The 22,877-nt window shown below is 54.4% G+C and overlaps 8 protein-coding genes across 8 annotated transcripts; 1 reads left to right on the top strand and 7 right to left on the bottom strand.

Moving 5' to 3' along the window:
* Positions 1-234: 234 nt before the first annotated feature.
* PV07_02813 (uncharacterized protein) lies at positions 235-3,347 on the bottom strand. Its single transcript, XM_016389453.1, has 2 exons — positions 1,079-3,347; positions 235-925 (listed from the first exon to the last, which is right to left on the bottom strand). Exons 1-2 carry the CDS (start codon positions 2,864-2,866, stop codon positions 821-823), a joined length of 1,893 nt encoding a protein of 630 aa, XP_016251355.1. The 5' UTR covers positions 2,867-3,347; the 3' UTR covers positions 235-820.
* Positions 3,348-4,072: 725 nt separating this feature from the next.
* On the bottom strand, positions 4,073-6,825 carry PV07_02812 (uncharacterized protein). Its single transcript, XM_016389452.1, has 3 exons — positions 6,396-6,825; positions 4,982-6,336; positions 4,073-4,929 (listed from the first exon to the last, which is right to left on the bottom strand). Exons 1-3 carry the CDS (start codon positions 6,481-6,483, stop codon positions 4,234-4,236), a joined length of 2,139 nt encoding a protein of 712 aa, XP_016251354.1. The 5' UTR covers positions 6,484-6,825; the 3' UTR covers positions 4,073-4,233.
* Positions 6,826-7,359: 534 nt separating this feature from the next.
* Positions 7,360-9,025, top strand: PV07_02811 (uncharacterized protein). Its single transcript, XM_016389451.1, has one exon. It carries the CDS (start codon positions 7,951-7,953, stop codon positions 8,758-8,760), a length of 810 nt encoding a protein of 269 aa, XP_016251353.1. The 5' UTR covers positions 7,360-7,950; the 3' UTR covers positions 8,761-9,025.
* On the bottom strand, positions 8,796-11,989 carry PV07_02810 (phosphatase PSR1). Its single transcript, XM_016389450.1, has 3 exons — positions 11,499-11,989; positions 9,950-11,397; positions 8,796-9,895 (listed from the first exon to the last, which is right to left on the bottom strand). The coding sequence occupies exons 1-3, from the start codon at positions 11,530-11,532 to the stop codon at positions 9,683-9,685; spliced, it is 1,695 nt and encodes a 564-aa protein (XP_016251352.1). The 5' UTR covers positions 11,533-11,989; the 3' UTR covers positions 8,796-9,682.
* Positions 11,990-13,409: 1,420 nt separating this feature from the next.
* Positions 13,410-15,551, bottom strand: PV07_02809 (uncharacterized protein). The gene is made up of 3 exons (XM_016389449.1): positions 14,349-15,551; positions 13,842-14,252; positions 13,410-13,790 (listed from the first exon to the last, which is right to left on the bottom strand). Exons 1-3 carry the CDS (start codon positions 15,327-15,329, stop codon positions 13,602-13,604), a joined length of 1,581 nt encoding a protein of 526 aa, XP_016251351.1. The 5' UTR covers positions 15,330-15,551; the 3' UTR covers positions 13,410-13,601.
* A 1,361-nt stretch (positions 15,552-16,912) lies between these two features.
* On the bottom strand, positions 16,913-18,591 carry PV07_02808 (uncharacterized protein). Its single transcript, XM_016389448.1, has one exon. The coding sequence runs from the start codon at positions 18,110-18,112 to the stop codon at positions 17,306-17,308; it is 807 nt and encodes a 268-aa protein (XP_016251350.1). The 5' UTR covers positions 18,113-18,591; the 3' UTR covers positions 16,913-17,305.
* A 321-nt stretch (positions 18,592-18,912) lies between these two features.
* Positions 18,913-20,574, bottom strand: PV07_02807 (uncharacterized protein; the record flags this gene model as incomplete). Its single annotated transcript, XM_016389447.1, has 1 exon — positions 18,913-20,574. One exon carries the CDS (start codon positions 20,572-20,574, stop codon positions 18,913-18,915), a length of 1,662 nt encoding a protein of 553 aa, XP_016251349.1.
* A 238-nt stretch (positions 20,575-20,812) lies between these two features.
* Positions 20,813-21,984, bottom strand: PV07_02806 (uncharacterized protein). The gene has a single exon (XM_016389446.1). The coding sequence runs from the start codon at positions 21,796-21,798 to the stop codon at positions 21,412-21,414; it is 387 nt and encodes a 128-aa protein (XP_016251348.1). The 5' UTR covers positions 21,799-21,984; the 3' UTR covers positions 20,813-21,411.
* Between the last annotated feature and the right edge of the window lie 893 nt (positions 21,985-22,877).

Below are 22,877 nucleotides of genomic sequence, written 5' to 3'. Positions count from 1 at the left end.
GCCATGCCAGGCCGGCCAGCGTTGGTGGCGTGTCGTGAGCCGATGTGATGCTCCTCCGCTATGCTTATACGATGGCTATATCGGGAAGAGAGCTCCAAACCATTCTCGACGGCACCAAGCAAGAAGCATCCCTAACACGCTCCGCTTCATGGCTGACTATAGATGGCTTCTGCCATTCAGATATGACACCAGAAAAAGAGCAAAGGACGTGCGAGAGAGAGAGAGAGAGAGAGAGAGGGTCAATGCTAGGGATGACAATCATTATCCAAAAGGGACTATATAACACAGACAAACAGAGGGTATCTTGCGCAAAATTCATTAGATCGCGTTCGGCCTCTGCCTCTTTTCCCATCATCTAGAAAGAGCCCATCCTCAGAGAGTTGACTCCTTTCTCGTTCATTCATGCCCGTTTCATTCTTCTTCCACATCGCACACCGTCGGCCAGATTCCCATCAGATTCAAACCCCAAAACGCCAACGCCATGCTTTCAGAGGTCCGGAGGGAAAACTCGACATCCAACCTGGATTTCAAACAACATAAACCCCGGCAAGATATCAAGATCGCCCCCTGGCCGTGCTTTTGCGTCGATGACAGATGGTCCGTCTCCATGACTCAGTAGTGTCGCTCAAAGTGCGAGAATAACTAGCCCCGCCAGCGGGAAGGGAGGTCTTGTGTATCTCGTGCCTGGCCGTCTTTGCCAGACCCACGTATATTCCTGCAACGGCTTGCAAAGTAAGTCATCTGAACAAGCGAAGGAATTCGAAGTTCAAGGCTTCCTGAAATAGAGCCCTCAGGCGTTCCAAGCCAAGCTCCGCTGCTCTCACGCATAAGGATCATCACTCCATGGTTCTGTCGTCCGTTGTTGAACTCGTCTCGCCGTTGGCTTCTCATCTTCTCGTTCGGTCTCATCCCCTTCTTCATCTGACTGCAGCTCCACATATCTCTCAGCTTCTGGTCACTCTCTTCTACCCCTCTTCGTCACACAAAGAAGGGCAAAATAGGGGCGATCTTCGAGAGAAGAAATGGTGAGACTGGGGAAAGATAACAAAATCTATGCTTTGGAAGCAGTGAGACTCACAGCTTGGGTCCTAGGTCCTCCTGGCCTGTCCCTGGCGCTGAACGTGTTGAAGCCAGAACCGGCTCGGTATTCGGGCGGTGCACCGGCGTCGACACCCGAGTGGAGTACTGGTGTGGTGAAAGACGACGACGCCACTTCGGAATGGCCCGCAAGACTCAAGTGTCTGGTGCCAGGGATCAACGCCGCTGGGGAAGGCTCTTCGTACATCGGGCTTTCCAGGCCCAAGCCGGATTCCTCGAGCTGGCGAGCTTCGTACAGCCCAAATTGCTGTTCGATCTCCGCGGCGATGGCGGCTTCAGTTTCACGGACTTGAGCCGGCGGAATTCCCGCTTCGGCGGAGACTTGGATAGGCGTCTTGAGGGTCATATGGCTGCTTGAGACATTGGCACCTGGCGTACGAAATGAGATATTCAGCTCGACAGAGTAAGTTCTGGAGACGATGCACGAATGGAACGTCGGTACAAAGACTCTGGGTCGACCGCTGCTAGATGGAGTTGGAAGTGCGATCGGGACCGGTAGGCTAGCGGTGTAAAAAGGGGAGCCTAGTTCATAGGCGCACGACGGTTCAGGTATCGAGGTCGTCGACGTCGTTGAGTACCCCGATGGTCGTCTAGAGAGATCCGATGAAGAGAAGCTCCCACGTTCTGAAGGGTCGTGGCGGACCCAAGAGACAGTCGACAGACAGCGCGATGATAAGGAGACAGTTTCTGGATAGATACCGTGCAGAACAGACCAGTTGTCATGTTTGCGAGCCTCTGGGATGAGTCTATAGGGAGCAGCGCCGAAGAATGTATAGACTTTCAGTTTGCTGACGATGGAGTCCAGCTGCGGAGGGACGTCGTCAGGAGAGGCAGGGTCGAAGCGCAAATTGATGGTCGCCATTGAAGAGATGGGCTCTATCTGCCGCTTCTGCGGATGTGGAAGACGCAGGCTTCTGGGTTGGGTGGTCTCGGCCGTCAGGCGGCCAACCTTACCGATCTTGAAGAGGCCCTTTTTGACACTCTTCTCCTTGCGCATGACATGGTCCGACTCGGCCTCGTCAATGTTCAGCGGAGGCGCTTCTTCTCTCGCAGGCACAAGTCTGATACGCTCTGACTTGTCGGCTAATTCTAACAGCTTGCCGACGGCGTTCCACTTTGTGATTCTGGCACGAATGCTGTAGGTAATCTTGGACATATCCGGTGCAAGGTCGTCCATGAGGGTACGGCCATCGCCGGAGACGCTGGGGTCACCCAGACTGGGAGGTAGCTGTAAATGTTGTTTCCTGATCTCTTCATTGTCGGCTTTGTGCGAGCAGATAAAGGGCAGTAATCTGTCGGGGACCACAAAGGTGAACGGGATGGAATAGGTGACGCCGGCCTCGAAGGTGCCGTTTTCAGGCAGGAGGCTATCGGGTATCGGCTGCTGGACTTTCAAGAATGTGTGTCTCCCTGTCGTGCGACCAGTTGTGGGGGCAGTCGTTGCGATCTTTTCGACATATGTGCAACTCTTGCCCTCAAACGTGATGTTGAGGTCGTCGAAAGACGTGTCCTTCTCGAACCTGACGTCCACGCGACCCTTGATCTCGTCGTATGTGGAGTAGGAGTGGACAAAGTCGGCCTCGCCATTTAGCACGATATCGATTTCGCTTTTCTTGCGCAGGCCGATCGCCGAAGCAATTGCTGAACCTCGCCTCGAGCTCGAGGAGGACGGCAGAGCCAACGACCGTGACCGAGCAGAGTAGGAAGGGACTGCGGAGGAGAGGAACGAAGGCATTTCGCCGGAGACTATCTGTCGAGGCGTGCTCATGGTGAAGAAGAAAGGAGAAGGAGAATCAGGTTTCGCAGGATGAGCTGGGCGGTGATAACACCCGATGACTGCTGCTGATTGGGACTACGGCTCTAGTGAAGCCGTCGTTCCGTTTGAACGAGGGGTTGTCGTCCACGCGATTACCAGATTCGTGCTTCCAAGACCTTGGACGAGCTCTCCAGAATGCGGGGGGTGATCAGCTGAAAGGCCGCAGGCGGTGGGTGATTGGAGAGATAAGGATAGAGCGGAAAAAGCATGTGTTCAGGTACACCAAAGCACGTCTAGACAGACATGGCCGACCTCGGGGGGTTATATGTCATGTCACGGCCCTCCGTATATCCTTTCCCAAGAGTCGTCTCAGCTGACACGGGATAGTCGTATTGGCTGATTCGTAAGCTCCTCACCGACATTGCGGGTGCGCATCAAAAGGCGTATGATGAGCGGGAAATGGATATCCCTAGCAGTCAAAGTGAGTCATTCGAGCGCAATTGCCATGCGCAGTTGTGTTTTGTATACCTCGATGCAAATGATGTGATGCGAAGGGCGGACCACAAAGCACTGACCAATGGATCCCCGCCCCGCGTACCTTAGTCCTCAACCACCAATTGCAGGGGGCTGCCCGCCTGTCGACCCGTGCCCCGGGGACAGTTCCATGTGGGTTGGGGTGGCCCCCTTCGTGCCCCGTCGAGCCCCTTCATGCCCCTTATAGGCGTCGCTAGGCCCTGTCTGTAGTAATCGAGTGGGTGCCTGGCCGCTGGTGCCTTGTCCCAGCGTACCGAGACCCGGGTCATGGTCCTCAACTCCACCCTCTGCGCCCTGCGATGATTTTCTTGCTCGACGTCGTGCTCTTTTCTCAGTTTCTCTTTGTCAGTGGAATCCACCTCCCTGGTGCATTTTCAAGTCAAAATGAACGACAACTTGGCCAAGTCAACTCAAAAAAATTCTTCCTGCCGCCAGTGCGAGCTATTCTCACTTGTGGTGCCTGCGTTTCCTTGTTGAGCTTCAAGTGATATCCACCCACGTGCTCATGTTCCCATCACGTTCCGGCTCGATTCGTACTCGCGTCAGCATGGCCTTGCATGAAGGGAGCAGATTTCACCATGACCCATAACACTGACTACGGTCCTGGAGGGGTTTTCCCGACGCCCTTGCCAATGCCTTGAGCACACCCTGCCCTGATGGTGAGGTCAAACATGGAAAAGGAGGTCTCAAATCATGGTCTCGTATTAGTGGAATATGGTCAAAATAATTGCTATACAATCTAGACCTTCCTGTTCCCCGTATTGCCGTCTATCATAAGATATCAATTCCCCTGGTAAAGCCATGTGGGGAAAGACAAGTCACAAAGGAATCAGGTGGACTGACATTCAGTCCACCTTAACACCCCCGTATATCCTTCGCACAAACATGTACGCGGTGAGGAACCCAATGGTCCCGGTCGCCAAGGAGTACACAGCACAAGCAAGGGCGCTGTAGCTGAAAAATAACAGACTGCTCACAAAGCCATCAATGTGTAGTCGAGTGGCATAGTACCACACCGAGTATACAAAGATCCAAAAGCCCGATGCTCCACCCACGAAGAATGACTGCCACCACCAGTGGTAATTCTCGGCGCAAAGTTGAATGTAAGTCGCGATGATGACGGTCTCGACGATCGTGATCGACAGGAGAGCAGAGATGATGCTCAGAAACCCGAACACATAGTAGTAGGATGACTTGTCCAGATAGAGTGATTTGAAGACAAATATCAGTTCAATGAACAGCACAGCAAAAGCCACCAGCCCGGCGCCCAGAGCGAGTGTGACTTGCTGTTTCATATACCACGCCTGTGTTGGGATCTGACGAGGAACTGCATTTGTCTTTGTCGGGTGTTCCCAGCCAGGTGATCGGTAGAAACCCCAATATGACCCTAGGTGGACGAGAGGGAGTTGGATAAGCAACCACAAAGATGCCAATCCCAAGAGAGTCGAGAATGGTAGGGCGGTCGAGGATGCTTGTGCCCAACAGAATAAGTTGAGGACGAAGACGAGGGTGAACAAGAGCCCAGGGAAGAGGAGTGCGGTCTGTTCCGTTCTGTCAGCACGGGAGAACCACCTGTCTTAGCAAACAACTTACCATCATGGTGTTCTTGCGCCAGTTCTGCCCACCAAACGTCTTGTAGACCCGCGCAGAGAAATACCCTGAAAATCCGCCCGCGAACACGAAGAGCCCGGCGCCCACGCTCCAGAACCCTCCGCGCCAGCTTGGGTTCAGGATGCCTGCGCAGCTGAGACCCAGCAGTCCTACAATCACAAAGACGAGCTGGATCCCAGATCCAATCAGGGGAGCAAGAAGCCCGCCATATGGCGGGGGCCGGAAGACGTCGCCATGGAGAAGTTTCCAACCGGTGATTTCTTCCAATGGTTCCTCGTCCGAGGACAGATCATCATCAGGACCGGCGTCCGAGATCTTCTCCAGCAGCCCGCTGCTCGACTTCTTTTTCTCGCGCTTGCCGATTTTCAATCGGGCTTCTTCTAGTATTCCGTCGCCCCGGCCTTTGACATCCCCCTGCATTGTCCGGCCCCAGATCACAATGCAGATTGCGCCCAGAATACCCGAGATAATCAGGGAGTTGACAATGGCCAGCCAGTGGGTAAAGGAACTCTCGGCCTGATCGTTGAAATATAGATCCCAACGATTCGACCACTCGACTCCGCTTTCTTCGAAGAAGTAGACCGAATACGTGTATGGGATCGTCATGGTGGCGCCGTCTTCCATGTCAATGGGGCTTTCTGGGATGTAGGATGAATCCGCGTACTGTTCCATCAAGTTGGTGCTGTTGCGAGGAATATAGAGGGGCAATGCCTCCTGTTCACCCGACACATCGAGAGGACAGCCTGTTTCATTGCGATGTCCCGCGTGGATGCTTTTGGGGTACACTTCGAATCCCACAATGACTTTGCCGCCGTGATCCCCGGCTTTTCCAGGGGCCGGCCGCCATCGGACCACGAGCGTATGATGATTGTAGACGTAATACATCTGTCGACCAGTGGCGATATCAAAATCCTTGTATCCCATTTTGAACCCTGAGGCGTAATACTTCCGCGTCCGATCAACGGTGACAAAGGATGTGGCTCCAGGAAGATTGTCGAGAATCCACTCGGTAACGTATTCGTCCTCAATCAGCTGTTGTGCCCATTCCAGCTCTTTCCGGCCCACCACCCGGTCGCACAGGTATTGACAATCTATGTCCTGACCCATGTTGATCTCGAGATCCGAAGTCTTGATCCTGTCGCCCCGAAGGACCTCGCCCAGATTGAGGGGAACGCTGTGACCGCTGGCGAAGGAGGAGCCATGGTGTTTGTTGCCGGTGGGAGGGCACACGAACGGTAAGTCGAAATATGCGTACTGGAGCTGACTTTTATCCGAGTAGACCTTGTTGACAAGCAACGGTATGTTCTCCTCGTCTCGATAGCTCCGTATTGACACGCCTGTACACTGTCAGGGCTGCTCAACTCAAGGACAAGGCCGAATGCGGATGGATCAATACCTGGGATGTAGAAGGCGTGTGACAAGCAGGAGAACAAAAGGACCACGCGGCTCAGCCAGGAGACGTGGAGCCGGACGTCTGGGGACATTGTGAAGACCACAGTATTAAAAATTAGCGAGTGAAATCGGCACAAATGGCCCGCTGGTGGGAAGAAAGAGGAAACAAAAGAAGAGGTAAGAAGAGGAGATAAGGTGGTGGTCTGAGGGAGTAACTACGTGCAACCCATCTACCTGAGCTCCGTCGAAGCTTCGGGAGAATAGAGAGGACGGAGATTCGCAAGCGCAGTCAAAGAGCACACCACAATGCCAATGCAAGACGCCAGAGATGTAATCGTAGATGCAGACTGCGGGAGGCTAAGAGGAGGTTGCAGTGCGTGTTTGCTCCGTGTCTGGTTGTTCGTCTGTCCTCGCCCTCTTCTGCTCGCCTGTTCCCTTCGTCTCCTTCTAGGCAGGAGAAACGTTGGGTGGAACTCCCGGGACACCAGGGCCCTTGACACAATGGTGGTTAGTGGATCACGTCAACGCGTGTCCGGAGGGGGATCGCCAGGGTGGGATTGGCGGGACGGTGGGCCTCAATTATACCCGTGCAAGCACCCAGAATGGGCGACATAGGCGGGCATCAGGCAAGCGTCCGGGCCCTGGAGGCCAAACTTTAGGGGGGCAAAATGTGCCCAATGCGCCCAATGTGCCCCAAGAGCAGCCCGCAATCGAAGGCATCGAAGATCCTCCGGGCGCATTCCCAACACTAATTGGGGCCAAGTTGGCTGCGTTTGTCTGGCAACCACTTCAGCCGCCCGCCTGGCCGCCCTCTGACTCAGCCAGGCACCTTGCGATTCTATTCTTTGCATCTCGTTTGAAGAGGGATTCCCTTGCTGCGGCGAAGCGTGGAGCATAAATCAACCTGTCAGAGACAGTAGGAGATTCACCTCTTTTGCCATGACCGCAAAATAAGCGATCCGAGCATTGAATGAAAGGCTCAACGCTGCCAAGCCTCGCCTCTCAATCTGGTCTGAAACATGCCTGCAAGCGCAGTTGACCAGTCGCCCTCTGACCGACGCCTCGACCAAGGACTTCTGGCCTGCACCTTTGTTGTAAGAGAAGGGCGACGTGCAATTCCAGTTTCCAGGGGACTGGCCTGCAATGTGCCTGGTACTCGATACAGCCAGATCTCAGCGGGTCTGTCTTTGGGGAATACCTACCAACCTTCTCAGCAGTACAGGAGGTCGAATGAATGCCCTCCTATCTGAATTCCTTGTATGTATATCTGTGTCGCGTCAGAAGTGTGGAACGTGTTCGGGCCGGTCCCTCCTGATGTGCGAAATAGCCGGCAGCGTCTTCCGAAGTTGACGACATTGATCGCAACATCGCCCTTTCACAGCGAGAGAAGGTAAGAAGAACGCTCCTCTATACTAGGTAGTTGTTGTAAGATACACTCCGGACCATCAACGTGGGCACATCCGTTATTACAGGCAGCAAAGGTCGGTCTCGAAACCGCTCGTCCCAACAATATACCAAAAGATCGACACAACAAGAAATCCCTCAGGAACCAGGCCAACATGCCATTTGCGACCATCAACGGGCACTCGCTGCACTACACAGATATCGCTCCAGCGTCATCGTCGTCCCAGCCTCCGTCACCACACACTCTGATCTTCGTGCACGGGCTCGGGTCAACGCAGAATTACTACTTCCCCGTCTTCCCCTTCCTCACCTCCTACCGATGCATCATCTTCGATAATTACGGCGCCGGACGCTCGGCCTTTCAGGCTGGGACAGAAACCTCGATTCCGTCCATTGCCAGCGACGTCCTGGGCCTCCTCTCTCATCTCGGGGTCGAAAAGGCCGCCGTCCTAGGCTACTCGATGGGCGGCATGGTGCCGACGTACCTGGCCTCGACGTCCCCCGGCCGCGTCGTGGCAGGGATATGCATCGGGCCCGTCCACCCGAGCGAAACCGTGGCGAACGTCTTCAAACAGCGTATCCCCACGGTGCAGTCCCAAGGCATGGAAGCCATGGCCAACACCATCCCCAACGGCGCCACGGGGCCGGGGACCACGGCCTTGCAAAAGGCCTTCATCCGGGAAATGCTCCTCGCGCAATCTCCAGAGGGATACTGCGCGAATTGTCGCGCCATCGAACTCGCCACCCCGCCAGAGTATGCCAAGGTCAAATGCCCAGTGTTGATTATAGCAGGGGATCAGGATAAGTCCGCCCCGTTGGCTGGCTGTGAGATGATTTTCAAGGAACTGGGCACGGCTCCGGAGAGGAAGCGGTTGGAGGTGCTGAAGGGGATTGGGCACTGGCATTGCGTTGAGGCACCAGACGAGGTTGGCCGGTTGATCAGAGAGTTCGTGGAGCAATTATAAAACAAGGACTTCGATGTCGCGCTATGGATGAGATGAATACGGATCAAGTCCTGCTAACAAAACTACCTCCAAACATTACCATTGGAAGCTAGCCTCTCACTGCAGCATCTGACCAGTGGACAACCGGCTGAAGATATTTGATTCTCGACATAACTAATATGTTTCGAAGAGAGAATTCGGTCAACTGTTGTACTTATATTGTCCCACGACTCCTGTGCGTTCCACTCCGCCTGATAGAGCATTTGTTAACATGAACATCAAACACTCCAGGTTTCGCACTGACTCCTCGCAGTGCTTGTAGCTGGCGTCATGCTTTAAGAACCATCAGCCTGCATCTCTTTCCTTAGAAGAGGAGCGACTTCCCCCTTCTACCGCCGTCTTCTCAAAAACCTCTTCAAGGACAAGCCGTCTTTGACTGTACAACCGATATGTCCCAAGAACACAAAAAAGCGTCTGTCGCGCCTGTACGCTTGCTCGCCACAATCCACACATCTCTGTCCCACCTGGGCAGAATCGCATGCCTGCCTGCCGATATGCAATTCCATCTCAAAGACACAACAAAGGAAATAAATAGGAGCTCGGCCAAACCGGTATCTCCATGCCCTTTCCACACTGGCTTGCAAAAAAGACCGTCAGAATGCCAGGCTGCTGAAGACGCAAAGACCCTCCCAAAGCGATTAAGACCGATATTTTTTCTTTGACGGGTTATATTTTTGGAATCCTGTTTTCCCCAGGCCTGGCTCCCATATCCACAAGATGTCCATCCGTACTCGGGTGATTTCTACCCAGCATCAAGAGCATTAAGTCAATGGACGCCACGCTAGAAATGCCAAACAGACTTTTGTCAATCATATACCGTTCTAATACGAACAAACGAAGTGAAGGCGGCCGTACTGAACGCTTGATAACAGACTTTTGGAGCTCACAGAGCCACGTCCAGGACCAAGCTCACGTCCTGTACTTGCGGTCCTGCCAGATCTTCGAGGACCGGGATCAGGTCCAGCAGCTCGTTGTCGTGCGCATCCGAGAACCAAGAGCTAATTGGAACGGCGTGTTGGGGATGGAAAATGTAGGAGGTGGGAGAGTTGTCGATGATGATGGTTTCCTTTAAATCTCGGCCGACTTGTGATAGGTCCTGGGGCAAAGTTAGCTCTGAATACCCTGGGACGGATCTTGTTAGCCAACGTACCTTGACATAGTTTCCTTGGTGGTTGTAACAGCTCTCCCTGAAGAGCCTGTGATGAACAACGTGGTGAATGTCCAATTGGTCCAGTAGCGGGTCGCCATATTTGGACACAGAAGCAGTAAAGACGACCACCTCGTACAGTTCGCCAACTCTCTTCATAAAGGTATCCACGCCCGGTCGCTTTATTACGTAGACATTGTGATACTGGCCCTCAATCTCGACGGGAATGGTGAAGTCAGCCTGGTGGAGAATTTTGAAGCTACTGTGCACCAAGGTCTCATCCAAGTCGAGAATCAAACATTTTCGTCCTTTCAAATGAGGCTGCACAGGAGGCAGAAGCCATGATTGCTTCTCTAGTGAGGCTTCCGGAACTGGGGGAGCCTCTTTGGGGGCAAACTGTTCTTGTCGTTTGGACAAGGGCGGTGGCGGAGGTAAAGGTACTTGTGGTTGCAATTCGGCAGGCTGATACGGCTCATCCAAGGGTTCTTCATCAATGACTGGAACAGCAGGAGGTGCGTCTGCCATCTCCACGTCAGTAGCTGTCTTATCATCTCCCTCGAATCGCTGAGGCTCCGAAGGATGCTCCGCCTCGGTGGGTGTGGCTGCTATCACATTGACATCCGGTTTGGCCGATGGTTCTGGTACGGTAACGGTGGTTGATTTGATCTGGTCTTCATCGCCATGAGGTCCCATGTCTTGATCAGTGAGGGTTGTGGATGGCGTTGTCCCACTCGCGCCAGGAAGTGTGACTTTTTCATGGTATATTTCCTCGCGAGACATCCTCGGTCGAGACTCATCAAGCTCCTTCTTCTCCACTACTTCTACATTACCTTCCTCTCCAGCCTTGCCGTGTAGAGTTGCATCGTCGACGGGCGTTTTCCCTTCTAAAGTCTTCTCGTTCTCCACGACCTCGTTTTGTTCTTGCGATCTAGCCGTTCTTTGTAGCTGGGGTTGGATCTTGATCTTCTTCGCAGCAACATCGGGATCGTCTGATTTGGTGTCATCGGGATATTCGGTAGGGCTGCAACAGTTCAGGAAGGCGAGCAACCCGCTACGAGCTTTCTTCTCGATTTTGGGAGCCGCGTTTTGGGGCAGAGGCGGTACAGGCTCTTTGGTGCCTTCCGCCGCCCGAGCTGCTCGAAGGGACCTTCGACTACCTCTGCTATTGTTCCTGCTTCTGCTGAGGAGACTTCGTTTCGAGCCACGCCTCGGCGACGGAGGTGGCTCCTCAGGTGCGGCTGGTGCAGGGGCGGCAGTAGGGTCCGAAGATTTCGGGTTGGAAGATGTACGAGAAGGGATTTTGACAAGCGACGGCTGCTGTTTAGGCTTTTCTGTCATGTTTTCTGTGGGTTGAGAAGCTTCAGGAGCAGCTTGGAGTGAAGAGCTGGCAGCAGGAGTGGCAATGAAAGCGGCGTCATTGGAGGTGACTTCTTGTCCTTGCAGGGAGGCGCCTGAAAGTAGAGACGTTAGAAACAAGAGTGCGCCATCGCGGCCAACAGGTCGCAGAATCAGAGAGCCGCTTGAGATTTGATAGTGAAAGGTCGGACCATACCTGACGAGGGCCGAGTGGCAGCGCTGCCACTCATGTGGGGCGACGGACTGGCCTGCAGAGGCCTGGTCTTCGGTGTGTGCGCAGATGGGTGAAGCCGATAAGTCTAGAATCATGCGAAAGGGTCGTGAGCAGTGCTCAGGATGATTCTCGAGATGGAATGGAGGAGCAGTCGCGCGCAAAAGAGCGGCGGGTGAACAGGCGTGCGAGCGACAAGAGCGAAGCGGCTGAACGGGGGCAAAGGATGACGGTCGAGAAGATACGGAGAGTTGGCAGCCGGGTGGCTGGTTCAAACGATGGATAGCAGGTTGCAGGGAGCTGGAATCATCTAAAGATGGAGATAGGGAGAGGCGCGTCGACGTCGCAAGATAGACCACATGCGATACAAAGCTGGGATGTGAAGAGGTCGCAGGTAGATTGAAGATCGAAGGAAGTTCGAGTAGCGGGTAGCAGTGGTAATGGTGGTACGTACAGGCCAGGCGGTAGGGAAGTTGGTCATGCTTGGAAGGTGAAATGGGCGGGATTCGATCTACTGGGACTGGCTGGACGGGATCATCACTACTCGTACTCTAAGCACCCCAAGGCACCCCCAAGGCCAAGGGCAAGCACAAGCACAAGCACTGGCCTCGCTGTCCGCTACTACTAACTGCTGTCCACTCTACTACCGAGTACTCGCACTTTGCCAGTGTCCACCCCGTTCTCCTCCTCCTTCCCCCCCCCCCCCAGTCCACAACCCATCCATCCATCCATCCATCCTCCTCTCACGAAGCTCCGGCGGCTTTGCGCTTGCTTGTTGGCCTGTTGGATGGCCACTCGACCCTGCTTCCTCCATGCTCGCCTGCAGACGCCATGTACAAGGTTCCTTTCCAGACCTCATTCTTCTTTTCGGCCCGTTGCTCTAGATTGTGAGCAAGTGACTTGTTTGGATCCTTGAGGGTGTCCACGGTTCTAACCCGAGCTCCAATCATCCTTTGGCTGGGTAGGGGTTTGGTCGATCATGTTGCCAACTGCTGAATTCTTCCCAGGCTCCCTTCCTCTTTCGGCCTCGACTCGTGCGCCTCCTTTGCCTCTTTGGCCATCATTTCTGCCCTTATACGAGTATCATGGCGTCTGCAACCGGCTGTCACCTCCTTGTCTGTCCTATCGACCTTTTTTGCCGCCTACCGACCCTCGCCGATCGTGGCTGGACTCGAACAACTTCCATCACCCTCCATCCCCATCACCATAGAAATTCCCCACGGTCTCGACATTTGCTACAATGATTGCTCGCATCTCGGTCTACTCCACGATGCAGCCGGACTAGTGCTGGGCATCAATCGCCATTGACCGGGGACTACTGCTCGTTACCCACAGCGCTGCGCTCGGGCGGAAATTGGGCAAGAGCAGGGGATTGTCCGCCTCGGTAACCCCACGAATCGCAGCCGCTGGATCCTGCGGACGGCTCGGACTCGCTAGCACGGTCTGAACTCGAAGATGGTGGGTTGTCAACCGCTAGCCTCCACTTCAGGACAGTTGTTCGGCGGTTGGCCAGCTCTCGAGAGACCTTCAAGCCGCTCCCCACGCTAGCCGAGCATGCTAGTTTGTGATGGACGAGATTCCCTGTGCTATTTACTGTGTAACCGCCAGTCCCCTTTTCCCACGGTGCTCCCCTTGCCATTGTGAAGTGTTTCAAAACGGGCTTTTCAGAAACATGACTACCAATGGGAAAGCGAAGAGATGCTTGAAAATACCACATCGGGCACTCGATTTGGGTCTTTTGAAAATAACAAACGGAATCGCCGTCGACTTCGCCATACCACAGGATACCTTCCGAGGGGCATCGGACGCAAGCTCGATGCTGTTCTTTCCCCTGTCAACCACATGGGCGCCTGAGGGGCCTGCATAGAAGCCCCCTGGCCTTCCATGTTTCTTTCTGTCAGGATCCATCACCTGAGGCTCGCCCACGAACTTCAAATGGTGCGGACTAAGGGCGTCGGATACATCAGTGGCGTTCAATGTGGCTTGACCACGCTTGTGTGCGACAATATAAAGGGATAAAAGGCCTTGTATACCGAAACGAGCACACACTGGTTCTTTCATCCGTCCCTTCCTGGCGTCAAGGCATTATTACTCTTTTCGAAGCATGACCTTGACCCGGAAATCTACTGGTTTGACGAACCAATAGTTCACGGTATCCCACTCTCGCTCAGGATGCTCCAGTTCGAAGTCGAACCTTCTGACGAGTTGAGGGATCAACTTGGACATCTCCAAGAATGAAATGTGACGACCTATGCACGTTCTCGCCCCGAGGCCAAACTGATATAGTCTTAGCGGAAGCGTCAACCTGGAGGACAGATTATCACTCACTGGCAGGTAATAAGCATCCATCATCCTCAACTTTTCTCCGCCTTCTTTTTCGGCTTCGATCCATCTTTCCGGTCGGAATCGTTTTGCATCTGGTCCCCAGACGTCCTCGTTATAGTGAGCGCACCAACTGTTAAGTCCAATAGTGGTGCCTTCCGGGAAGAATTGACCGCAAATCTCTACGCCACCTTCAGGAACCACTCTCCACAATGGCAAACCCGTGGCAGCGTGCATTCTCAGTGCTTCTTTCATCACCGCTTGCAGATAGGGCATCTCCTGGCTTTCTTTGAACGAGACGGCCGGGTTGCCACATCTACCTTGGTCCTCGAATTCCTGGATTTCCTCTCGGAGCTTTCGCATCGTGTCGGGATACCTGAGCAGGTTATATAGGATCGATGACAAGCTCACCGCGGTCTAGAGTCCTCGACAAAATCATGTTAGCATCTCGATCTCCAATGGTATCCAAACGGAACAGATCGCCTCGAATTGGGGATGACTGGGTAATCTCACCGTGTCGGAACCAGCTATGATATTCGATAAACCCATCATGAATACATGATATGGGGTCACCTTTTCCGGATCATGCTGATTCGCCACGAGCAATTTCTCCAGAAAGTCCATTGGTGCATTTTCGTTCCTTTCGCCAATTTTCTCGACATCGACTCCGGATTTCTTCTCTTCCTCGCGCTGCTTGATCCTCTCGCTGACATACTTCATCAGCCACACTCGACCTTCACCGCCGCCAATACCGAGACGACTCGAAAGGTTGAAGATGAGGGGATGCCATTTGGCGTAGACACCCACAAGGGCACCGTATTGCAAAACACTGTGGAGGGCCTTCAGCAATCCCGAAATATCCTCTCCTTTATCCAAAAAGCCGAATCTTTGAGAGTACGTAATGTCGCCAATCACGTCGAAAGCATAGCATTGGAACCAATGTGCCATGTCGATGGTCTGGCCTTTGGCGGCAAACTCGGACAGTCTCCGCCCAAAAATCTCTGCGCATGAGTCTACGTAGGACTCATAGTTGACCAAACTCGACATGGAGTACATTGCCTGAAACCTCTTCCGGGTGTCTGCATGCCTTTTCATATCCCTGTCCGGGAACAGGGTCCAGCGGTTTGGGTCGGGATGCTGCCATGCATAATACCAGTCACTTTTGGGGAATTTGGAGTTGATGTTGTACACCTTCTTGACCACTTCCGGGTGGTCAATGCTGTACATGTCCTGGCCAACGCGGACGACGGGCCCGTATTGCTTGTGTAGGGCCAGGTCATCACGTTCCCAGTGGCCTTGAGCGACGCGCCAGAAGTAATAGAAGCGGCCGAAGCGTGCGGCGAAGGGACCAGGGACACCGCGAAGTGGAGAGGTCAGGGTTTTGTACAGGAAAAGGGCGATCTGGGCGGTGAGAAGGATTGGGACCGCCCAAAAGGCGTAGCGGAGGAGGATGCTTGTGATGGCAGAGCCGTCATTCACTTCAGTGAGGGCCATGATGCCGACGGTGAGTTCAGCGACTGAGCGTTTGTCGGTATCGATCAATCTCGTCCCGGAATTGAAGGGGCCAGCGAGTCTTCCTCTTTGTAATCGAGGATGAAACCACGGCTATCCACGGCTGGATCTGACGTCGTCTTTCGGTCAGGCCGTTTCAGCGTGGGTCAGTTCGCGTGCGTTTTGGGACGGAATGTTCCTTTTTTGTGAGTTGGCGACGACGCGATCCTTGTGGGAGTCTGAGCTGTGCAAGATAAATTGGATCTCCTCAGTCTGTATGTTCATAAGCTGACCAGCAGTGTGAGAGTGGGAGTGGGAGTGAGAGTGCGTGTGCGTACATGTGTGTATATGTATATATACTGGTCAGTCCGAAGGGGCGGGGTTTGTTTTTAGTTCTTATGATGTCGTACTGCGAGACTGTGTGTGTCTGTGTGTAAGATCGGCTTTCATGCGCTCAGGATTGGACAAAGGAAGAAGTGGGCAGGGTAGGGTAGGGTAAGGCGTGGCAGGAGGCCTGTTCGATCAAATGCCGATCTTTCGTGACTTCGTGGGTGACCCTAAGATCCGTGGGGAGAGGGGGATGGATGATGGATACTGTAGGAAGATGGAGAAGGAAGGGGAGATGCCGACAAAGTCTCCATACCTACCTAGTGTACATGCATGTCCTGTGCATACAGACTTACATACACGCGAGCGAGTGCCAGGCTACCTACTCGGTACATCGATTCTAGCTTCCACCCCGCTCTGCTGGAGCGGCACCTCCGATCGCAACGCACATTGATCGCAGCCGCGCCGTGTGCCTTTCGTCTCCGAGGCGAGGCAAGGCAAGCGCTGGAATGGCGTCCAGTTCATGTCTCGGTGCAGGATAGTACTCGAGAGGGACCTTGGTGGGCAGACACATGCTTGAGGGTGGTAGGTTTGCGTGTGTATGTTGTACCTCGTATATGCGGTATAGATACCTAGATACCTACATAGGTACATAGGTACATAGGTACATACTCGTATACAGGCATTCAACATGGCATGGCATAGCAGGTGCCTTACCTCTATTCCCACGACTCAAGCTTACGACTCTGGACCCCCGCAATCCAACTAATCCGCCATCTGCCGGCGTGGCCACGCAGCGCGGAACTCGAGGCCACGGCTCTGGTCGTCGTCTCGGTATGGTGCGTCTTGGAGTTCCGAGCGGCGGTCGAGGGACGGGCGTGGCGAGCTCATGTAGGGGCGGAATAATCTCTGGGCTCACTGAGGGTCCCATCACTGCGATTCAGGGCTGGGTCAGCCTCAGAAGGTTGGGTGCGTGAAAAGCGGGAAAACAATGTCAGACAAGACAGGACAGGACAGGGGATGGCTGAACTACGATCTGCCGAAACCAAACCTCCCAGTCAAACAAACATGGGGGGGATGAATGTAATGCCGAGTGCCGAGTACGAGTTGTTGAAAACAAGCATCTCTCAGCCTTGCCTCGGGCCTGGTACAGGATGGAAGATCGGATGTGAGCTCGGCAGATGCATAGGACAACTTACAACACGAAAATAACCGACCTGGGTAATGGCAGCGGTCCCGGGGGCCCATTGCAGTATTATCTCCATTGGGCGGTGGGTTGGACTGGGCTGGACTGGACTCGATTGGTGCGAGTTTATTTCTGGCTTGCTGAGTCGAGTCGAGGCGAGGCTGCTCGAGGCTGGCTGCTGAGCGGCATGAATATCGAGCGAGGGGGACCATCTTTTTTTTGTGTTGCTGAGAAAGGAGGCCACAACCGGGTGTTCGTCATGCTACAATTACAGCGAGCAACGCGCTGGGATGTACGTGGGCTGATTATCGTCGAAGAACCCCCTTGACGATAGCCAGGTGCAATGAGGGCGACGGATCTGCCTCTTTGAATGAGTCGCTTTACACCCACGTGGCTTCCGCATCTCGAACCGACACAGCAGCCCCCCTCAGGCTCTGGCTAATTGCGCCGAAAGAAGAAGGTCAAGTTATACAACGTTTCCGGGATGAGGTTGCGGTATGCAATGTTTGGTAATGCTCATGGCCGTCTTGCCGGCAATGTAGACCCTCCGATGCAGCGGGCGATTCAAACGCACGCCACCCCGGGCGGCGATACACTGCTGGAGTTCGCCCTCGGCGACGTCGAGGATCTTGGCCAGCGTGTCCCGCATCTCGACCCCGTCCTTGATCATGGGCGGGTAGTGTTCGCAGACGCGGCAGACCAGCTCGGCCGGGCTGACCTTGTAGTCGGGGAAGAGCTGCTTACCACTGAGCGGCGGCGCCGAGATGGGGATGCAGAAACTGGCGCCGAACGCCCACCATCGTCGCTTGGTCGCTCGCGCCACGACCCTGTCGCTGCTGCCGTCGCCTTCTTCGCCGAGCCAGACGAGGACGCGCTCGGCGCCCGAGAAGATCTTGCCCATGATGGACACCTGCGCGCCTTTTTCCTCGTCGTTTCTCTGGTCGATGCAGATGCCGTCGACCCACAGGTATCGAGAGCCGGAGGGCTGGCGCAATCTTTTCAGACAGTGAGAGAGGTTTTTGCGGATCCGAAGCGTCTGTGTCTGTGAGCGTCGCTCGCGTTCCCCGCTCACGAGAATTTCTTCCTCGTCGCGTGCGTCCCCCCGCGTGTACGAGATGGCCTCATAGCTGGGGCGACCCGCGTCGAAGGACCAGGTGGAGAGACTGAGTTCAAGAGGAGCATCCTTGGACTTGGCCGACAAGAGTTCGATGAGTCGGATGCTCTTCGTCGGATGCGCAAGCGGCTGCCAGCGAAATTGGGGGTTTGTAGCCATGTCCACTCAACGGGCTTGACGGTAGTAGTATCTGCGTTTTGCATGATAGGAAGAAGGCGACATCTGGGAGTAGAGCCGAGCTATGCATGTGTGCATCCATGCGTGCAGTGGCTGCGGCTGAGAAAGCCAGCGGTGTGGGACGGGGTCGGGGTCGTGGTCGTGGTGGTGGGAGATGCATACTCGGGCGAGAATTGGCGAGAACAGCCTGTTCTCAACCGTCAGCCGCATGGAAGTGCATGGCCCTTCACTTGACACTAATATATGCAGGGCACGAGCACTTGCCAGCACTTGCACAGTGCCTGGGTCGAGACCTCATGGAGCAATCAAAGTGGCGCACCAGAGCGACGGATGGGGGGAAGTTGACATTTTGGATGAGCCTGCTAAATCGTTGCCAATGATTCTGAACTTGCAAGCGGCACTCGAATGATGAACTCGTGTCATCTCTGTGGTATTGACGAGGCTACGACTAAGGCAGTGAGATCAAGGGATGTAAGTAGTTATTAGTACTCACTTGTCGGGCCGAGCACAGGGCAGCATCACCCTCGCCCGCCCCCATCCACGGCGGCATCTCGAGATTGGCACCTTTTAGTCAAAAAGACAAACGTCGGATAACACTATTTGCACCTCTTGCAAAAACCCAAGCCCTTTGCTGTCCGTGCTGTTTTCCTATATAGCCGTGTGTTCAATGTTGCATCGCATTTTCCCGCCTGGTACCCACCAAGGCTCCTCCAGTATGATAGCCCCCAAACTCCCTCGGTAAAGTGATGGTCAAACCTCCCGCCAATCAAGCAGGCAATGAATTAATCTCCTATCTCAATCTCATAGTCGACCTCAACCCTCCTCATCTCGCCCTGCATCCGCTCCAGCCTGTCCCGAAAATCGTCAGATAACTGCCTCCACCGAGGGTGGTCCCGCTGGAAACACGTCTGGTAGTCGCGGGGCCAATCCATAAACAGCCACTCGGGCTGCGTGGCCAGGATCTTCTGTTCCACTTCCTCCTGTCGTTTCTTGGCTGCGTCGTCATCCACGTCGCCGCCAGACCCCGCCAAGGATTCCGGGGCGGGATATGCTTCGAGGACGTCGTGGACGCGGTCACCAAGATACCAGTGCGTCCAGTTACTGATGCCGTGGTCCTTGTTGCCCTTGTCGTACCACAGCGCCCCGTTGGCCCACAGCGGCTCAATGCCCCAGGCGTCGGCATGCGCCATGTGTAGTGTGCAAGAGCTGTGCGCGGGCGGAGGCGTCTCTTTGTGGTTGGAAGACGCGTCGTCCTGCTGCGGTGCCCCTGACAGTCGGGGGTGCTGCTTCTCCCATTCCTTGTCGTCGTCGAGCAGCAACTCAATCCCCGTCTCCTGCGACTGAGACATGCGGGCCGCGTACCAGGGTTCAAACGAGTAGGGCACCCCCATCAGCTCGGTGGACACCCAGTACGACTCTTTATCGCCATGCCAGATCCTGAACGTGGACGCGTCCCGCACTTCCTTGGTGTTCATCCAGCACGTAAACAAGACCGCCATGTACAGTCCCACCCTGGACTTGTCGACACAAACGACGGCGGCGTCGGCCTCTTCGCTGGAATACCGGCGGTAGAAGAGGGAACTCTCGTTCAGATACGCCGAAGGGGATCGGCCGGCTGCCTCCAGCTGGCGTCCGAGCCAGTCGTGCCGCTCGGATCCCGAATTGATGTTTCTGTCGTGGAAGAACAGAGCGCCGGTGTCCCGCAGGCCCGGGTACTCGTCGAATAACTTGTCCGGGTTGGCGAAGAAGACGGCGTCGGCGTCCACCAGGATCGTTCGCGGATAAGGGCTGGCCAGCAGCGCGAACGGTTTGATGGCGTACCCTTCCAAATGCACGAGCTGCTGATCGAAGATGGTCGTAAGGTCGATGAAACTAATATCCCTGGCCCGCCTCCTCAGGAACTCTCGGGTCTGGGGCCTCAGGTCGTCGTCGCCCACGTACGCAATGGCTATCGGTAGCTGGCACCCGTGGACGTTCCGGAGGAAGCCAATCAGGTGTGCGGCTTCCTTAGCAAACGAGTCCATCACGCTCATGACGATGCCCGTGCTGGGTCCCGTCGACTCCATGCTGGAAATTATCCTCGACTTCCACGATTGTAGCTTCTTCCAAGGGTAGTATTTCAATGTGGCGGGGTCCCACCAAGGGAACAGCTGTGAAACGACATCACTGACTTCGTGGGTGTCCAGCGAGGGGTTCTCGAGATAGTGCTCCGCGAGGCCGGACAGCGCGGCGACTTTGGTGCTCATCAGGCCATGGTCCTCGCTGCTCATGTCGTGGGCGAATGTTTCTCCCAACGAATAGTGCTTCGTCAGCGTCGTACGCTGTATCTGAGCCTGTTCCCTCGCATTGTGGTGAAAGAATAGGATGTAAACAGTCTGAAGGATGAAAGCCGCAAGGAGGTATTTGGCCGGGTTCCGCGGCAAAAGCGTTCCCAGGAAAGCCATAGCATTGAAAGATAAGAAGTCTGCACCACGACGTGGCTATAATGAACGGCACTGATACCACTCTATCATACAGTGATATACAGTGAGAATGGAGGGCGGGAAAATGGGGGAAGAGCAGGTGTCGACAAGGGTAAGAAGGCACTTCTGCTTTCTATTCGAAAACTGCACATGGCAATTGTATGAACACCATTGAGTCCAGTTTCAAGCGTCCCCCATCCCCCCCTGCACTCCAATCGAAGCCACCTCAGCCTCCCCGTCTTTCTTTCCACGCGTTCCTGCGCGGTTGGGGGTTATGGAGTGAGCTAGCTTGGGAACTCCTTTTCTTCGTGCACCGATCAGATAGTGTTCTGCCTCCACACCGTATCGTGCAAATGAAAAAGGGGCATGCCATGGCGCAGCCAGAGATTGAGCAAAAGTCAAACGTATCCTGAGCCTGCCTGAACCGGGGGAGATCTTCAAACCTTCATCCAACAGAATGACCCACCTTGTCCCTCATATCTCGATGAGGGGATGTTCGAAAGGCTGAGATAGTAGGTCCCAGGGAGAAGAACAGCAAAGCCATTGTAGGACAAAAATCGAAGGGCATCTTGTTGATGGATTGACGTACGACCCGAGTCTCGCATCCACTAGAGGTCATTGCGAGTAGAGAAGAGGATGGTTGCAAGCTGAGTGTGCGTGGCGTGGCTCTATCCGCCAATGCCGTACAAGCTGGCTATCTTCACACTTTGTCGAATTGATAAGGTGGGTAGGGGTCGGTACCACAATAGACGTGCAGTAAGCTGACCGTTAAATGAGCCAAATTCCCACAATGCCGTCGTGTGCCCCTTTCTCAAGATCTTAGGCAATTATGTTGACCTGCATATCTGTCGTCCAACGACAGCAAACGGGTTGCGGCGCCTTCATTCGGCTTATCGTCATTGCCCTTATCCGTCGCCAGAAGCTGGGGAGGAAGTGTAGCATGAAGGCTTTTGTTCGAAATGGCGGAGAGGATGGCGTTGCTGGCTGTTTGTTTTGGAGATTGTAAGTCACTCTTGCAGCCTCTCTTCCGTCATCCCTCCATACTTCCGAAGACATGCTCAATGCGGCTCTCCAACTCCGCAAAGTTCTTTGAAACAACCCCTGATGTCTGTTTCTGAGACGTCGGATTCCGCATAGCCCGTAAAGTTGGCTTGAACAAGGGGGAATGCAGATCTTTTGAGGTGGAGTGCTGCGTACTCGGGGCATCACTTGAGGTTGTCATTGGGGAAATTCGGTCGGTTGAACCTTGTAAGCGGCCCCGTGTACGTTGGCTCCAGAACCTGTCAGTGGGGAGGCCGACGGAAATCAATGTGCTCGCCGAATGTGAACAAACTGGTGTCAAGGATGTCGTCTCCCAGCATTCAAGGCGCATCTGCAGCTCCTTATTCGCACGGTGCAGTCGTAGATGTACAAGTAGAAAAGTTCGTCCGGCCTGACTCGTGACTCGGTAATCTTGCGGGGCCGCCTCGCCTAAGGCAAGGTCTACTGTGTACACACTTTTCCCCTGTTCTCTCACGTCCGCCTTCCCCCTCCTGCCACCAACTCCCAATCTGGTCAATGTGGCTTGAATCTGTTCGAAGAGAAGAAACCCGGGTCCTCTCCTGCATCCTTAACCGACCTGAAGCGTAGACTGCAGGCCTTCGCCTTGCACATCGCCTACGCGCCGTGATCCCCGGCAAGCTGAACACGAGCTTTGAAGGGCTGTCGAGGCGCCGCCATACCGCATCAGGACAGGCTTGGACAGTGTTGGCTTGTCTAGGCGCCCATATCACCGACATAGGGCATGCTGAGAGACAGAAAATAGGATGGACTTGTCTACCAGTCACCAACCAGAGCAGGTTGGCTTCTCTTCTGTCGCCAGATCCTTTCGGTAGCAAATCTTTTGGTATTTATTTCCTTGAAGCAATCCGCTGTCGTGGCTTGTTGGACTACATGGTGATGAGAGTATCATGAGGAAGAGAGGGAATTGTTTTGATCGAGAAGAATTATCAGCATCGGTCAAAGAGCAGGAGTTTGTCCTCAACCACTGGATTGGTAGCTATTCCAAGTCCAATCGCCACCCTGAACAACACGGCTGTCGCCCGTCATGCGTTGGTGGTGCCTTGAGTGATCCCATATGAGAGATGGTCTCGTCTACGAGGCTTCGCTCTAGAGGCTACTTCAAGCCGGAACTTTGGTGGGCAGTCACGCTTTTTCAAAGTCCGAAGGGAACCAAAACCCGAGCGACGGACCCCAAAGCGCCACTTGAGGGTCTTCCAGAAGCTCAAGCAGCAGATATGATATCT

This window comes from Cladophialophora immunda (genome assembly GCF_000835495.1).
Source record: "Cladophialophora immunda strain CBS 83496 unplaced genomic scaffold supercont1.2, whole genome shotgun sequence".
Taxonomy (NCBI): domain Eukaryota; kingdom Fungi; phylum Ascomycota; class Eurotiomycetes; order Chaetothyriales; family Herpotrichiellaceae; genus Cladophialophora; species Cladophialophora immunda.
The sequence above is the reverse complement of the archived record's forward strand: the minus strand, read 5'-3'. Positions and strand labels throughout refer to the sequence as shown.

Excerpts from the sequence above, each read along its gene's own strand:
- PV07_02810 (XM_016389450.1), bottom strand. The coding sequence starts at position 11,532 with ATGAGTGGCAGCGCTGCCACTCGGCCCTCGTCAG. Across the intron at positions 11,398-11,498 it reads TGCCACTCGGCCCTCGTCAG|GCGCCTCCCTGCAAGGACAA; the intron begins GTATGGTCCGAC and ends CTCTACTTTCAG. Across the intron at positions 9,896-9,949 it reads ACCAAGGAAACTATGTCAAG|GACCTATCACAAGTCGGCCG; the intron begins GTACGTTGGCTA and ends ACTTTGCCCCAG.
- PV07_02808 (XM_016389448.1), bottom strand. The coding sequence starts at position 18,112 with ATGGCTACAAACCCCCAATTTCGCTGGCAGCCGCTTGCGCATCCGACG.
- PV07_02813 (XM_016389453.1), bottom strand. The coding sequence starts at position 2,866 with ATGAGCACGCCTCGACAGATAGTCTCCGGCGAAATGCCTTCGTTCCTC. Across the intron at positions 926-1,078 it reads GAGGACCTAGGACCCAAGCT|TCAGATGAAGAAGGGGATGA; the intron begins GTGAGTCTCACT and ends GTGGAGCTGCAG.
- PV07_02811 (XM_016389451.1), top strand. The coding sequence starts at position 7,951 with ATGCCATTTGCGACCATCAACGGGCACTCGCTGCACTACACAGATATC.
- PV07_02806 (XM_016389446.1), bottom strand. The coding sequence starts at position 21,798 with ATGCCCCGAGTACGCAGCACTCCACCTCAAAAGATCTGCATTCCCCCT.
- PV07_02809 (XM_016389449.1), bottom strand. The coding sequence starts at position 15,329 with ATGGCCCTCACTGAAGTGAATGACGGCTCTGCCATCACAAGCATCCTC. Across the intron at positions 14,253-14,348 it reads TCATAGCTGGTTCCGACACG|ACCGCGGTGAGCTTGTCATC; the intron begins GTGAGATTACCC and ends CGAGGACTCTAG. Across the intron at positions 13,791-13,841 it reads TGGATGCTTATTACCTGCCA|TTTGGCCTCGGGGCGAGAAC; the intron begins GTGAGTGATAAT and ends AGACTATATCAG.
- PV07_02812 (XM_016389452.1), bottom strand. The coding sequence starts at position 6,483 with ATGTCCCCAGACGTCCGGCTCCACGTCTCCTGGCTGAGCCGCGTGGTC. Across the intron at positions 6,337-6,395 it reads ACACGCCTTCTACATCCCAG|GCGTGTCAATACGGAGCTAT; the intron begins GTATTGATCCAT and ends GACAGTGTACAG. Across the intron at positions 4,930-4,981 it reads GGCGCAAGAACACCATGATG|ACCGCACTCCTCTTCCCTGG; the intron begins GTAAGTTGTTTG and ends AGAACGGAACAG.